The 17,980-nt window shown below is 35.9% G+C and overlaps 1 protein-coding gene across 4 annotated transcripts in view; it reads left to right on the forward strand.

Annotated features, from left to right (window-relative positions):
• Positions 1-17,980, forward strand: part of chd1 (chromodomain helicase DNA binding protein 1) — a 181,755-nt gene that overhangs the window by 146,790 nt on the left and 16,985 nt on the right. For all 4 annotated transcript variants that reach the window (XM_039758926.1, XM_039758928.1, XM_039758925.1 and 1 more), the window contains exons 29-32: positions 4,702-4,824; positions 5,486-5,632; positions 5,867-6,127; positions 6,265-6,399. In XM_039758926.1, coding sequence (XP_039614860.1) covers positions 4,702-4,824; positions 5,486-5,632; positions 5,867-6,127; positions 6,265-6,399 — 666 coding nt within the window. The remainder of the gene's footprint in view (positions 1-4,701; positions 4,825-5,485; positions 5,633-5,866; positions 6,128-6,264; positions 6,400-17,980) is intronic.

The raw sequence follows: 17,980 nt of genomic DNA on the forward strand, positions 1-17,980 counted from the left end.
CCTCACTGATTTTGTAAGTTTGTCCAATGACAAAGAAATGAAAAGTCTCAGAACAGTATCATTTCAATGGTAGGTTTATTTCAACAGTGGCAGATTGCACATCAAAAGAAAAATCTAAAAAATAACTTTAAATAAAAGATAGAAATTGATTTGCATTTCATTGAGGGAAATAAGTTTTGAACCCTCTAACAAAAAAGACTTAATACTTAGTGGAAAACCCTTGTTTGCAAGCACAGAGGTCAAACGCTTCTTGTAATTGATGACCAAGTTTGCGCACATTTTAGGAGGAATGTTGGTCCACTCCTCTTTGCAGATCATCTCTAAATCCCTAAGGTTTGAGGCGGTCTCTGTGCTACTCTGAGCTTGAGCTCCCTCCATAGGTTTTCTATTGGATTAAGGTCCGGAGACTGACTAGGCCACTCCATGACCTTAATGTGCTTCTTCTTGAGCCACTCCTTTGTTGCCTTTGCTGTATGTTTTGGGTCATTGTCGTGCTGGAACACCCATCCACGACCCATTTTCAGTTTCCTGGCAGAGGGAAGGAGATTGTCGCTCAGGATTTCACGATACATGGCTCCATTTTCCCGTTAATGCGATTAAGTTGTCCTGTGCCCTTAGCAGAAAAACACCCCAAAGCAAAATGTTTCCACCCCATGCTTGGCGGTGGGGATGGTGTTTTGGGGTCATAGGCAGCATTTTCTTCCTCCAAACACAGCGAGTTGAGTTAATGCCAAAGAGCTCTATTTTGGTCTTATCAGACCACAGCACCTTCTCCCAGTCACTCTCTGAATCATTCAGGTGTTCATTGGCAAACTTCAGACGGGCCTGCACATGTGCCTTCTTGAGCAGGGGACCTTGCGAGCCCTGCAGGATTTTAATCCATTACGTTGTAATGTGTTTCCAATGGTTTTCTTGGTGACTGTGGTCCCTGCTAATTTGAGGTCATTAACTAACTCCTCCCGTGTAGTTCTAGGATTCTTTTCACCTTTCTCAGAACCATTGACACCCCACGAGGTGAGATCTTGCGTGGAGCCCCAGAGCGAGGTCGATTGATGGTCATTTTGTGCTCCTTCCATTTTCGAACAATCGCACCAACAGTTGTCACCTTCTCTCCCAGCTTCTTGCTAATGGTTTTGTAGCCCATTCCAGCCTTGTGCAGGTCTACAATTTTGTTTCTGACATCCTTGGACAGCTCTTTGGTCTTTCCCATGTTGTAGAGTGTGGAGTCTGCTTGATTGATTGATTCTGTGGACAGGTGTCTTTTATACAGGTGACTAGTTAAGACAGGTGTCCTTAATGAGGGTGACTAATTGAGTAGAAGTGTCTAACCACTCTGTGGGAGCCAGAACTCTTAATGGTTGGTAGGGGTTCAAAAACTTATTTCCCTCACTGAAATGCAAATCAATTTCTATCTTTTATTTAAAGTTATTTTTTCGATTTTCCTTTTGATGTGCAATCTGCCACTGTTGAAATAAACCTACCATTGAAATGATACTGTTCTGAGACTTTTCATTTCTTTGTCATTGACAAACTTACAAAATCAGTGAGGGGTCAAATAATTATTTCCTCCACTGTATATATATATATATATATATATATCTATATATATATATATATCTATATATCTATATCTATCTATATATATATCTATATCTATCTATATATCTCTATCTCTATCTCTATCTCTATCTCTATCTCTATCTCTCTCTATCTCTCTATCTCTTTCTCTCTCTCTCTCTATCTATCTATCTATCTATCTATCTATCTCTCTCTATCTCTATCTCTATATCTATATATATATATATCTATATATATATCTATATATCTATCTGGCAATACAATCAACTCAGCAGTTGAAAGACTGTAATATTTGGGTTTTTCTTTGTCTCTCACATGGGCGCAGTATGTTCATGCATCAGTCCTCTTCCTGGCAAATATTCTTATTTCTTTGGTGTATATTTATATTATTATTATGTCCTTAATTGTGCTTAAAAGTATTTTCAACTATGAATTTTTTATAGTCATTGCTTTGTGTGCTTTGCTTAAAGGATAACAAAAAGATTTTAATGTTTCAACTTCATATTTTACTCCCATTTGTACACCACTCCCCCACCCAGTACCAGAACATCACCCCATTGTTTTTTACCCATTCTCTTTAAGTATGTCAGTAATGGTGGAGTCCAGTTTACAAAGTTCATAAAATGGGAAAAAGCACACACAAATCAACCTTCACTTTTGTTGTTTGTAGTTTGGACATGATAATAAATTATATTTTGACAATTAACCCAAACTTGCTTTCTGTAATACACAGAATTCTACATTTTATACATAACATGTGGATAATAGAAGATAGGTATTTGCAGGGTATATACAGAGAGAGGACAGTAAGTGATGACCACAAAACTTACTGCAAATGGTTTTCTTCCTTTCAATCAAAAGGGCATAACTATACAAGTTATTGTCCAATGAAACCTTATTCCTTCAGGAGCAACTTTTGCATGTCTGGTATTTTAGTTTGTTTCATCAAGTAATTTGGTGTATACCTGCTTTGATGCAATGTTGTTATCTTTCTTCACAGCTCTTCTGCCTTGTGACTGGTTTTCTTATTAGAGTTAGGAGGATAAAATTATGTAAGCTACAAATTAACTCGTCATACAGGTTATTACTTTCAGTTCTAGTAACATAACCAGGACATGTGCTATTATGTTGTCTGGCTTTACACAAGCTAGGTTACAAAGCAGTATTATTCTGGGAACCAAAGTACAGTTAACACTAGAATTACCAGAGCCTACGAAAAAACTCGTAAATCCATCCCACCTTAAATCGCTTCTTAAAATCGTTCACAGCTCTCCACCAGCGTCTTTTGTCATCTAAATCTGCTGATAAAAATCAGGCTGCAAGCAGCCGGCTATTCCATCCCCCCACTGACTTAGAACGTGCGCAAACTTCTCCCAGCTCATGCCTTGATTGATTTTCTGGGAGTGAAGTGGAGTTTTAGAGTGGAAATAATAGATCGTTGTTTGGAACACACGCATTTCATGTCTGTTCCGTTTCTACAGTAATCTGTGTAAACACATTGTTTAAACAGAAACATTTTTTATATTCTAGTAGTAGATGACAAAATGTAGGCATAAACTTTATAATGTATGAAGCCTGATGTATCAAAGAAATACTTTCACAAAAGATACAAATTTAACACAACAATTGTGCTGTTGTTCAAAAATATAACTGCAGAAACAAAAAGCCGCCTTTACATGAGACATTGACACTCGTTTGCTATGATTGCCTCCATGGCGTAATAGAATCAGCTGCCGACTGGAAATCAAAAGGTCGCGAGTTCGATCCTGCACTAATCCGTTTTGAGAAGTAAACTACTCTTAGTCTTATAATTTTAGAATAAAAACATACAGTACATTTGATTTCAGTCTGTAACAGCCGGTGTAATTTATGATACTTGTAAAGGTTAGCTTTGGTTTTTTTTTTTAGTCAGTTTTATTATCTCAGCCGCATTCACGAGCCCAAACACACCCCACCCCCGCATCTGGTACTGCTGTTTTCACATAGACTCGCTGTAACAGAGGTAAACTCAGCTCCCTTCTACATCGAAGCAAGAATGCACATACCATTGCTTGCATACTAAAGTGTCAGCAGGCACTTTTCGTGGCATTACACACATTTTTGAGTATGCCCTCTGCACACTACTTGTGACTTTAGGCTTTAGGAAGTAAGTAAATAAATAAAGGTAAATCGTTTCATAAAATGATTTCTTCAAAACGTCGAATGTTATTTATTTGGCAGACAAGCACTTTTTGTGGCATTAAACATGTATTTTTTGAGCATGTCCGTGCCAAATAAATAACATTAATAAATAAATAACATTTATCATTATTCACTTATTAATTAATCTACTTACTTATTTTTACTAGGTTTAAGTTTTACCCTGCTGGCTTAGTGCTCATTCTCAGGGATTGGGGTTGATTTGGTTTCGATTTTATGTTTGTAGAAATTGATTTATTTGTGTGGAATGTTGTGTGGTTTTAATAAAATCAATAAAAAAATGTCTGCTATGAGTTGATCAGTGAATTTTTCAATAACAGGTTGCTTTATCGGTCTCTCCTACTTAGATACCTCAATGTTATTAACCGAGTCTTGACTCATTGCAGTACCCAAGCTTAACTTGGTTGTGAGTGGTCGTCTGCTGCTAAGGTCCTGCATTAAATTTTCTTTTTGAGTAGAAGGGTCACTCCAGCCTTATTTTTTTGGGCTATATCCTATGTAACAGGATTTCTGATATAAAATAGAATTAAAAGGTGGAGCTAGTGTTGAGACACCAATTTAAGCTGGCAACACATTACATGAATTCTAGTCAATCTCTCATTCCAGTATTGCATGTATTGTTACTTTGGGGTTAGTACTCGTCTAGACACATTAAATGTGTAAATTATGTTTTCAAGTTATTTTTCTGGCCGTTCTCAGTACGGTGAAGATTTTTTTTTCCTTTCCTAGTGGTTATAATATTAAAAAAAAAATGTAATGACAATTTTCATATGTTTGATATATTCCCTGATATATTCCTATTATACATTAGAAATTCTCATTTCATTTGTTATAAATTTAAAAACTGCTAATACACGTTTAAAACTATTTTATGCTAAATGTAAATGTTACAGTATTTTTAAATAAATTTGATGTAATTTTCAGTTATTGCCTGATGATCCAGACAAGAAACCACAGGCCAAGCAGTTACAAACAAGAGCAGACTACCTCATTAAGCTACTAAGCAAAGACTTGGCTAGGAAGGAGAGCCAGCGGCAAGCAGGCCTGGTAATAAAATGTTTTATTCAGACATTTAACTATTCTTTTGTCTAATTTATTCATTTTTTTTGGGAGGAATGATATGGACTGTGATTGAACTTCTGTTTTACATATTTAAAGCTAATGCTGTCAATCTTGTCATCCCTCAGTTTGATTTTCATTTTTTTTGGCCAGCTCTGCACTTGGTTTGTACTACTGCTTAGTGAATATTATTCAAAGATAGTTACACTGGACATTTTCATTAGATCATAGACTGGTATCGGCTGTATTTAGAATTCTCAAACTACATTTATTTAAGTAATTTTAAGCAACTTATATAACATGCTTCAGAAGTCTTTCATTTCCAGTTTACACCATTTAGTAAGCCTTGCGTTTGTCTTGGTTAATATTGAGCGTTTAACATTGTATCCTATTAGGAGTCCTTGGACCTGATGTCTGTCGCTTTTCATGAAATTCTTGATCTTACTGGTTTTTCCTTCAGCAGTACTATTTAGAAAATAAAGATATGCAAAGTTTGCAATTGATTTTGTTGCTGTCCTAATAGTTATTTTAAATATAAGAAAAAAGCAATCTGCATATTTTTGGAAATAAGTATTTTGGGTAAATATTAGTAATATTTATAGTAATATAAGTTTTTTGCAATTAACTCGACACATTTTTATATATTTAGTCCAATTCAAGGAAAAGGAAACCAAGGAATAAAAAGAATAAAGCAGTTAAACCAGCAAAGGCTGAAGTAGTGAAAAGTGACTCTTCACCTCCCCCTTCAGAAAAGAGTTCACAGGAGGAAGAAGATGAAGAAGAGGAAATAGTTAAGGTAAGTTTTGCTGGAATTATGAGAAGAAAGTGTTTAAAATTGTGTTAAATATCAGTTCATTCCAGTAGCAGCTGTAGTGCTTAATTCTCTATACTTGTAATGTTTGTTTGACTTGCTTAGCAGTGCACACTTCCATAAACATTTTCACAGATGTCTGCATGAACTTGTTAATGTTTTGCTTTATTTGAAGCTTTATTGAATGGCTAGCTTATACTTGATTTCAATCATTTTTAGGAGGATGTGGTTTCCTCAAAATCTGTAAACAGAAGGGTAAAAACTGAAAAGGCAGAAAAAGTGAGTGAAGTGGAGTCAGAGCCTGATATGACACTTAAAAAAGACACTGAAGAAAAAATGGAAACAAAAGGAAAGGAAAACAGAAGAGAAAATAAAAAAGATAAAAGAGAAGAAAATAAAGACAAAAAGGATTTGCGTGAGAAAAAAGAAATTAGACCATTAGACCATCTTCATAAAAAGGATGAAATTAAGGAAGAAAAGGTGAGCAAATTGATGATGATGATCATAAAATTAGTAGGCATATTTCACGTTTCCCTTATTTAGAAAATATACACATGATTGGTGACACAGTGATGATTTGACACAACAAACGTTCTGTAACTTAACATTTATTTTAGGTGACAGAAGTAAAAATTGAAATTAAAGAAAAAGTGAAGAAGGTAGCTGACACACCTGTCCACATTACTGCAGCTGGTGAACCTGTCCCCATTTCTGAAGAGGCAGAGGAGCTTGATCAAAAAACCTTTAGTGTGGTAAGTACAATAAACAATTGTATTATTAAGGTAACATTTAATTTAAACTTAAAACTATGACCATGTAAATATGCTGGAGCCTGCTGAGTTTGAAAATCTTAATATACAATGCTATTAAGTATACTGTACATTTGTCTATAGAAGCTATTTTAACAATCACCATTTAAAACCACCAAATATAAGAAAGCTTTTACACATTAGAATTTGAGGTTTTGTTGAAGGTTGGGTGTTTATTAAATTAGACAAATAAAGAGTAGTAGTAGTGAACTGATAGGAGCAACAAGAAAAAGCAACATAATACAAAGAAGGAATTTTATGAATTTATCAGGTTTATCACAAAGATGCATGCTTTAGTAGCATTATGTCCTTGTTTGTTTGAAGACATCTTATCCTGAAATATGTCGCACATAGTGGTTTACTTCAGCAGGCACAGTGCAGAAAGAGTGAAATACTTAATAAAATGCATATGAAAAAGTCTTTCTGTGTATATCACTCACGAATACATGGACTTAAGCAAAATTTGTCTTTCTTTCTGCCTAAAATAGGTGGATAGTATGACGTGGGGAAGTTATTATATTTCCATTGTTTTTTTGTTTTTTTTTTAGTTAAGTCAGTCATGCTGAGATTTTCCATAAAGAATAACTTAATACTAGGAATGATTCCATTTTCAGCCACTGAATATATTTGGCAACAATGGCACATTTTGACAAATGCGTGATGTTGATTAAGGATAACATTTTAAAACAGATCCTACTGGGAATGAGTAATGTGTCACATTGCCTTGTATAGGCATGAACACCAACTTTAAAGCTTTGGACTTGTTTATTTACAATGGGGAATAAGTAGTAGTAATATACTGTGAGAATCCACAATGCTTATACAAAAACCAAGTGAAAAAGACAAGAAGAATGAGAAGGGAAATTATATATATATATATATATATATATATATATATATATATATATATATATATATATATGTATGTACATATGTACAAATATACATACACACATACATCCACACATATATACATGCATATCAGTAATAAGTCAGCGCTTATATATTCCAGCGCTGACTTTATATATTCAGAAAAAAGTTTTGACTTTATATATTCAAGTTTTGACTTTATATATTCCGACAGTGACTTTATATATTCACAAAATCAAATGTATTTGCCTGTTTTGCACCCCATAGTGTGTGTGTGTATATATGTACACATGTGTGTATGTATGTGTGTGTGTATATATATATATATATATATATATATATATATATATATATATATATATATATATATGCAAGCAACACTCATGGCAAAACAATTACATTGTTAATCATGTTACGTTATTATTAAAATGTTTCCTTTTCTTTTTACTTTTCCGCTGCCAAGCGCGGGTATTTTGGTATATATAGATATATAGATATATATATATAGATATAGAGATATAGATATGAGAACAACACTCATATCAATGACAAACCAATTACATTAACAATCATGTTACGTTTTTCTTTTTCATAACTTCTTTAACACACTGCTTCTCCTAAGGCTAGCGTATTCTGCTATATATATATATATATATATATATATATATATATATATATATATATATATATATATATATATATATATATATATATATATATATATATACACACACACACACACATATATATATATATATCTATACTAATAAAAGGCAAAGCACTCACTCACTCACTGACTCATCACTAATTCTCCAACTTCCCGTGTGGGTGGAAGGCTGAAATTTGGCAGGTTCATTCCTTACAGCTTCCTTACAAAAGTTGGGCAGGTTTCATTTCGAAATTCTACGCGTAATGGTCATAACTGGAAGCTGTTTTTCCATTTACTGTAATGGAGATGAGCTTGAACGCCGTGGGGGGAGTTTCGTGTGACATCATCACGCCTCCCACGTAATCACGCAGTACATAGAAAACCAGGAAGACCTCCAAAAAGCGCTGAAGAAAACATGCATTATATAATTGAGAAGACAGCGAAACAATAAGAAGCGAGCGAGTGACATATACAACCATATTCATGAGTTCTGCTACTTCAGAAACAAAGAACGATATAAACCTACACTTTAAATTAAGTTCATAGACAGGCTGACGCTGGCGTTTGTAATTTAGTGCCTGCCCATATAAGGCCGTCCGTCAGCGGCAATCCAATAGCAAACTCCCACTAAATATTCACGGGTGAAGGACTGTGCTTATGCAGAGGAAGATGAGATGGTCAGGGTGGTGTTTGGCACAAACTCAGCGAAACGAGAGAAAGTTTTAAGTGCCAGGACTAAGGTAACATTAAATACAGCCATGGACATCGCATGAGATGGCACCAGCACAGCTGGGAACCTTCGATGCATGTACACCGAGCTGCTCACGTGAACTGACATGAACAGCCAAAAAGCAACAGTTCCAAAGAGCGCTGTACAAAAACCGAATTACACAATTGAAAAGGCAGCAAAAAATATGAAGTGTCTGATACATACAAGCATATTCATAAATCCAGCTACTGCGGAAACAAAGCACACGGTGGAAAAAGTCAATGTCCCGCTAAAGGAAGACAGTGTAAAAAAACCCGTGCATGCAGTGTGTCAGGTCTCAGATAAAGAAGAAGGCGAGCTGTTTATTGATGCAGTAAGAAACGAATCGATGAAAGAAACCTGTCATCTTTACACGCGATTGACAAACACGGAATGTAACTTGAACACAACACATCCTACAAATGCGAACCTGATTGAAAGAAATAATGATAATCAAATCCTTGATGACAGCAACACTCAGTAACACTCACAAAACAAATACTGTATATTGACAGTCATGTTACGTTATTTTTAAAATGTTCCCTTTTCTTTTTCTAGCTTTTTAACACACTACTTCTCCGCTGCGATACACGGGTATATATATATGTATATATATATACCCGATCTACATACTCGAATAATGGATACTTTATTCGCCATCAATGATTGTTTTGGTAAAGCCATACTCAGTGTATTCATTAGATGAACGGTAAAAAAGTAAGAGCGAGGGAGGATGCAGGCTGTAGTGGCTTGGTCAACTCTATCTGAATTGCGATCACATTTGAAAAATATATCTTTTCAAGTTCTATTTAGTCCATATGTGTCAAACTCAAGGGCGCGGGCCACATCCGCCCGGCGTAATTATATCCGCCCGAGATCATTTTATATACTGTATTATTGTTATTAATGGCCCGGTATATGAAGCGCTGGTAACACAATAAACTACAGATCCCATAATGCAGCGCTTCAGCTGCCTTTAACACTTACGCGCTAATCAAGTCTAGCTTATGATGCTGCAAGTTATTGCGAAGCTAGCTCACACGATGCTGAAGAGAAAAGTTGATTCTGAAAATAGAGCCTTTAAAACCGATGGGAGGCTGAGTATATGTTTACTGAACCCGTGTGTCTCATTTGTGGAGCTAATGTGGCTGTAATTACAGAATTTAATCTAAGACGGCACTATGAAACAAAACATCAGGGTAACCTGAAAGACCTGAATGCAATGCAGAAGATACAGAAAGCAGAAGAATTAAATAAGAATCTGACACTTCAGCGGACGTTTTACCCGTGCACAATCACAAAGTGATTTCAAGTGAAGCTGCTTTTATGGGAGACACAACCACTTGCCCCACTTTCCCTGTTGCCAAGTAATGTTAAACCAAGTCGTCACTACGGTGTTCCCAAATCGCACTTTGCTGATAAACTGAGCGCACTGAGTTTGCACGGCGCTTTGGTGACTTTGAAGAACAAAAAGTCCGTCTACATGCGGCTCGAACCTTGTGCATGTTTGGTAGCACATATCTGTGTGAGAAGCTCTTCTCAGTGATAAAGACTAACAAAACAGCACACAGGAGTCGCCTCACTGATGAGCACCTGCAATCCATCCTGAGAATCTCCACAACACAGAACCTCACACCAAACAGAAACGAACCTGTGGCCAAAAAAGATGCCAGGCGTCCAGCTCTAAAATGACATATGAGCAAAGACAACTGAATGATTTGATTTGTTATTGCTGAAAGGAACACATTTTATTTATATTTCCAGGTTTTGTTATGCAGCATGTTCATATTTGAATTTGTATAATTTTGACAGGATATATTTTTATGGAGAGCAAAATCTTTTGGGATATTTAAAATCTAAGTTTATTTTTATATATAAAATTACATAAGAGTAAAGAAATTTGAATGTTTGTTCTTTTAATGTTTACTTTATTTCTAACTTGTATAATTTAGACAGGATATATTTTTATGGAGAGCAAAATATTATAAGTTGTTTAAGGTTTGAGTTGATTTATTCAGGAATAATATTCCTGTCTGTTTTACCATTCCTACCAAAGATATTTCTGTCGACTAAATAAAAATTCCTTCTATTTAAAATTTAAATAGAACTTGAACAAATACGATTTGTTTATGTGTGTGTGTGTAAATATATATATATATGACAACAACACTCATCACTAATAATAGTGATAAAATATTATATTGACAATATGTTCACGTTATTGAAACATTTTGAAAATAACGTAACATGATTGTCAATGTAATTGTTTTGTCACTGTTGTGAGTGATGAGTGTGAGTGATATATATATATATTTACACACACACACATATAACATATATATATATATATATATATATATATATATATATATATATATATATATATATATATACACACACACATATATAATACATATATATACATATCTACATATATACACACACAGCTATTTCAGATCAGTGCAATACGCTGTTTGTTAAAACGGATGACTCCCGCCTTACGCAAGTCTGCGTGGATATTATGAACTATCGATTTGTTCAAGTTCTATTTAAATTTTAAATAGAAGGAATTTTTATTTAGTCGACAGAAATATCTTTGGTAGGAATGGTAAAACAGACAGGAATATTATTCCTGAATAAATCAACTCAAACCTTAAACAACTTATAATATTTTGCTCTCCATAAAAATATATCCTGTCTAAATTATACAAGTTAGAAATAAAGTAAACATTAAAAGAACAAACATTCAAATTTCTTTACTCTTATGTAATTTTATATAAAAATAAACTTAGATTTTAAATATCCCAAAAGATTTTGCTCTCCATAAAAATATATCCTGTCAAAATTATACAAATTCAAATATGAACATGCTGCATAACAAAACCTGGAAATATAAATAAAATGTGTTCCTTTCAGCAATAACAAATCAAATCATTCAGTTGTCTTTGCTCATATGTCATTTTAGAGCTGGACGCCTGGCATCTTTTTTGGCAACAGGTTCGTTTCTGTTTGGTGTGAGGTTCTGTGTTGTGGAGATTCTCAGGATGGATTGCAGGTGCTCATCAGTGAGGCGACTCCTGTGTGCTGTTTTGTTAGTCTTTATCACTGAGAAGAGCTTCTCACACAGATATGTGCTACCAAACATGCACAAGGTTCGAGCCGCATGTAGACGGACTTTTTGTTCTTCAAAGTCACCAAAGCCGCAAACTCAGTGCGCCAGTTTATCAGCAAAGTGCGATTTGGGAACACCGTAGTGACGACTTGGTTTAACATTACTTGGCAACAGGGAAAGCAACTGGTGCATTTGTGTCTCCCATAAAAGCAGCTTCACTTGAAATCACTTTGTGATTGTGCACGGGTAAAACGTCCGCTGAAGTGTCAGATTCTTATTTAATTCTTCTGCTTTCTGTATCTTCTGCATTGCATTCATTCAGGTTACCCTGATGTTTTGTCTCATAGTGCCGCCTTAGATTAAATTCTGTAATTACAGCCACATTAGCTCCACAAATGAGACACACGGGTTCAGTAAACATATACTCAGCCTCCCATCGGTTTTAAAGGCTCTATTTTCAGAATCAACTTTCTCTTCAGCATCGGTGAGCTAGCTTCGCAATAACTTGCAGCATCATAAGGTAGACTTGATTAACGCGTAAGTGTTCGCAAGGCAGCTGAAGCGCTGCATTATGGGATCTGTAGTTTATTGTGTTACCAGCGCTTCATATACCCGGCTTTAATAACAATAATACAGTATATAAAATGATCTCGGGCCGGATATAATTACACTGGCCGGATGTGGCCCGCGCCCTTGAGTTTGACACATATGGACTAAATAGAACTTGAAAAGATATATTTTTTCAAATGTGATCGCGCAATTCAGATAGAGTTGACGCCAAGACTACAGCCTGCATGCCTCAATAAGTCATCCTCCCTCGCCTTACTTTTTACCGCTCATCTAATGAATACACTGAGTATGGCTTTACCAAAACAATCATTGATGGCTAATAAAGTATCCATTATTCGAGTATGTAGATCGGGATATATATATATATATATATATATACCCCCGATCGCAGCGAGAAGTAGTGTGTTAAAAAGCTAGAAAAGAAAAGGGAACATTTTAAAAATAACGAACATGACTGTCAATATACAGTATTTGTTTTGTGAGTGTTACTGAGTGTTGCTGTCATCAAGGATTTGATTATCATTATTTCTTTCAATCAGGTTCGATTTGTAGGATGTGTTGTGTTCAAGTTACATTCCGCGGTTTGTCAATCGCTGTAAAGATGACAGGTTTCATTCATCGATTCGCTTCTTACTGCATCAATAAACAGCTCGCCTTCTTCTTTATCTGAGACCTGACACACTGCATGCACGGGTTTTTTACACTGTCTTCCTTTAGCGGACATTGACTTTTTCCAACGGTGCTTTGTTTCCGCAGTAGTTGGATTTATGAATATGCTTGTATGTATCAGACGCTTCATATTTTTGCTGCCTTTTCAATTGTGTAATTCGGTTTTGTTCAGCTTTGGAACTGTTGCTTTTATCTGTGCACTGCGCCAGTTCACGGAGCCACCGTGTACATGCATCAAGGTTCCCAGCTGTGCTGGTGCCATCTCGCTATGTCCATGGCTGTATTTAATGTTACCTTAGTCCTGGCACTTAAAACTTTCTCTCGCAGTTTCGCTTGAGTTTGTGTCAAACACCACCCTGACCATCTCATCTTCCTCTCCATAAGCACAGTCCTTCACCCGTGAATATTTAGTGGCAGTTTGCTATTGATTGCCGCTGACGGACGGCCTTATATGGGCAGGCACTAAATTACAAACGCCAGCGCAGCCTGTCTATGAACTTAATTTAAAGTGTAGGTTTACATCGTGCTTTGTTTCCAAGTAGCAGAACTCATGAATATGGTTGTATATGTCACTCGCCGCTTCTTATTGTTTCGCTGCCTTCTCAATTATATAATGCATGTTTTCTTCAGCGCTTTTGAGGTCTTCCTGGTTTTCTATGTACTGCGTGATTACGGGAGGCGTGATGATGTCACACTAAACTCCCCACGGCGTTGAAGCTCATCTCCATTACAGTAAATGGAGAAAACTGCTTCCAGTTATGACCATTACGCGTAGAATTTCGATATAAAACCTGCCCAACTTTTGTAAGGAAGCTGTAAGGAATGAACCTGCCAAATTTCAGCCTTCCACCCACACGGGAAGTTGGAGAATTAGTGATGAGTCATGAGTGAGTGAGTGAGTGTGAGTGAGTGAGTGAGGGCTTTGCCTTTTATTAGTATAGATATTCACGCCACGGAGAACAAGGAACACTGAGTGAGCTGACGGGCGCTCCGAGTTGAGGCGGATTGGGAAACGCGTCACGCATAACCACAGCCTGGCTCGTGGCTCGTTATGCAAGCCTATGCTCGTACAGTATTTAGATCCGAATTTTTCGCTCATACTTTCCTCTTATCTTGAATTTCTCGTATACAGTGGTGATCGTTTCTAGAGGTTCCACTGTATATGTGTGTGTGTGTATGTATATATGTGTATGTGTGTGTATATGTATATATATATATATATATATATCTCTATATATATATATATCTCTCTATATATATATATATATATATATATATATCTCTATATATATATATATATATATATATATATATCTCTATATATATATATATATATATATATATATCTCTCTCTATATATATATATATATATATATATATATATATCTCTATATATCTATATCTATCTATCTATCTATCTATCTATCTATCTTGTCACGCTTGGGACATAGATTTGCACAGACACACAGGAGGTCGTAGAAACAAGAAGGATTTTTATTCAAACACATGAGCTTAAACGTGCTCCATGACAAGTCAGAGATGACAGTTCCGCTAGGAGCAGAGAGAGATAAAAACAAACAATCAATTCCAAAACTGACAGGCGCTGCGCAAGGCTTATAAGTCAGGGGAGTACCGCGCGAGGCTTGTATTACGCTATAGTGCAAGGATAAGGAGCAATGTGAGGGTGGTAGTCAGTGTTTCAGGGTTTGTGGTTTTCCCAGGGCGCTCTGTATCTATTTGGGGTGCGATCAGCCCTGCAGCTCACTATATATATATATATATATATATATATATATATATATATATATATATATATATATATATATATATATATATATATATTCACACATACCCTTTGGGGTGCGAGCAGCTGTTGCTTGGGGTGCTAGAATCCATCAAGGAAGAAAAATGAAAAACATTATTTGTACAAAATCTTAATTTATCTATCCATTCCTAAATAATTAAATGGGCAGGCTATTTCAGTATCAGTGCAATACGCTGCTTGTTAAAACGGATGACTTCCGCTCTTACGTGCACTTAGTGCTGCGTGGGTATTATGAACTATCGTATCTGTTCAAGTTCTATTAAAATTTAAATATAAGTAATTTTTGTTTAGTCGACAGAAATATCTTTGTTAGGAATGTAAGTTAAATTTAGTTATCATTGCATACATTTTTCTTTACCATAGAAATTTAAAGACTAAATTCAACTTACATTCCTTCCAAAGATATTTCTGTTATATCCAAATAGAACTTGAAAAGATATATTTTTTCAAATCTGATCGCGCATTTTAGATCGACTTGACGCGCGCTACATCGAGCCCGCGTGCTATTGTGCTCTCGCCTGCCTGCCTCAATAAGTCACCGTCGCTTCGCTCTTACTTTTTTACCGTTCATTTAATCATCGCTAGTTGTGAAAAAATTACAACATGGAAGGAGGATTGCACTGAGTATGGCTTTACCAAAACAATTATTGATGGCGAATAAAGTATCCATTATTCATAAAGCTTCAATTGGTGATCTGTTTTTCTGCTTAACCTCATATTTTTTCATACTACTTATCAAACCAAGGGGGTTTGAAATCGGCATCGTCCATCACATGGGGTGCGAGGGTAAAATGAATCGGGAAGCGCTGATATATATGTATGTGTGTGTGTATATATAATATATGTATATATAAATAGTATATATGTATATATAAATAGTTTTACTGTCAAATAATGCAAAGAGTACGTGACACTTGTTTCGCCCTAATTCTGGACTCATCAGGCGTACACACTCACTGCACCCCATCTCGATTGGAATATATATATATGCAACATGATTGTCAATGTAATTGTTTTGTGTCTGTTATGTGTTGCTGTCATCAAGGATTTGATTATCATTTCTTTCAATCAAGTTTGTATTTGGAGGATGTGTTCAAGTTACATTCCGTGTTTGTCAACAGTTGTAAAGATATCTGGTTTTATTCATCGATTCCTTTCTTACTGCATCATTAAACAGCTCGTCTTCCTCTTTATTTGAGACATCACACCCTGCATGCACGTTTTTTTTTGTTTTTTTTTTATACACTGTCTTCCTTTAGCTGTACATTGACTTTTTCCACCGTGTGCTTTGTTTACGCAGTAGCTGCACTTATGAATATGCTTGTATGCGTCACTCGCTTCATATTCTTTTGCTGCCGTCTCAATTGTGTAATGCTTGTTTGTTCAGCACGCTTTGGATCCCTTACTTTTTGTCTGCGTACTGTGTTCACAGGCAGTTCACGTGAGCCGCTCCGACTACATGCATCAAAGGTTCTGAGCTGTGCTTTGTGCTATCTCATGCGATGTCCACGGCTTTATTTAATTTTAGCTATGACCCGACACTTAAAAGTTTCTCTTGCAGTTTCGCTAAGTTTGTGCCAAACCCCACCCTGACCATCTCATCTTCGTTTCCTTAAGCACAGACCTAAACCCGCAAATATTTAGCGGTAGAGTGTTTCTGTTGGATTGACGCTGACGGACGGCCTTATATGGGCAGGCACTCAATTACGTGGGAGGAACTCCGCCTCACACGGTGACCGAGCTGCAGGCTATGGCCGGTATATATGTACATAAGTAGGTTCCAGTTATGACTGTTATGCGTAGAATTTTGAAATGAAACCTGCCTAATTTTTGTAAGTAAGCTGTAAGGAATAAGCCTGCCAAATTTCAGTATTCTACCTACACAGGAAGTTGGAGAATTAGTGATGAGTGAGTGAGTGAGTCAGTCAGTGAGGACTTTGCTTTTTATTAGTATAGATGAAAATAAATAAGATGTGTAACATGCACTTATTATATATGAATTTCATATTGAAAAACATTGCAACTTGAACACATTTTCTGCAGCAGAATATGTACTGATTAGGGGGGCAAACACTCGCTGGGTTTAAATTTAATATTTCCTTTCTAAAATATCAATAAATAAATAGTAGAACAACTCAAAATCATGAAGACTTGCAGATAGTTAGAGATGAAAATTAGCATTAACATTTGTCTTCAATAATGTAGTATGTTCTGTTTGTTAAAAGCTTTTAAAGCCAACTGCTATAGCTCTAAAGTGTATAGAGCCAATGGATTTTGCCCCATTCTTGTGAAAGACTCAGTACACCTGCTAGCCGATGGCAGAGTGTCATGTCTCCGGGTTACTGCAATCCATGACATCCTAAAAGTGCCGTATGAAGTTTAGATGAAGGGAAAAGGCAAACCTGCACACCAGCATTCCTCAGGATAGTTGTGACAAGAGAAGCTGTGTTGCCTTGCTGTAAGATCAAATCTTTAGGAGTAGTGAGTAAAAAGTTTGAGAAGTTGCTTTGCTTTAAGGCCAGCATCATTAAGCCTGTCCTTCATTCTTCTATCACCAGTGTGGACATTGTCTGGCATTGTTTTGAGCAGCAATACAGGTGACAGATCTGAAAGAGTATTGAGAAGTATTTTAGTCCTGGTCTGGTGTAGCCACTTGACTGTGATATCTTTGAAGGTTATCTGTCCACTGCCTGTAGTTTGAACACATTGGAGCTGCATAATCCATACTGTCTGGCAACACTGGCTCATGCCTCGCCACGCTCTGATGTGGTAGTTAATCCAAATAATGGCATCTCTTTATGAAAGTTGGAAAGATACAACTAAATTGTTCTCGTTCTTGAATTTTTTTTTTTCAATCTGTATAGATTAGGATTGGGTGATATGGCTAAAAGTGTATGTCAAGAGTTAATTCAAAATTATCACTGTTGGGGTTTCTATCATTGCATATGTGCATATTTTTCATATTGAATCCAGTTTAGGTGCTTCTGTTGGTGCAATTTAATAGGTTAACATTGTGTAGTTCTACTGTGACGTTTCTTTATATAATGAACATTTTAATCAACTGAAGAAATCCCAAAATCT

Source organism: Polypterus senegalus, chromosome 7 (assembly GCF_016835505.1).
Source record: "Polypterus senegalus isolate Bchr_013 chromosome 7, ASM1683550v1, whole genome shotgun sequence".
NCBI classification, from domain to species: Eukaryota; Metazoa; Chordata; class Cladistia; order Polypteriformes; family Polypteridae; genus Polypterus; species Polypterus senegalus.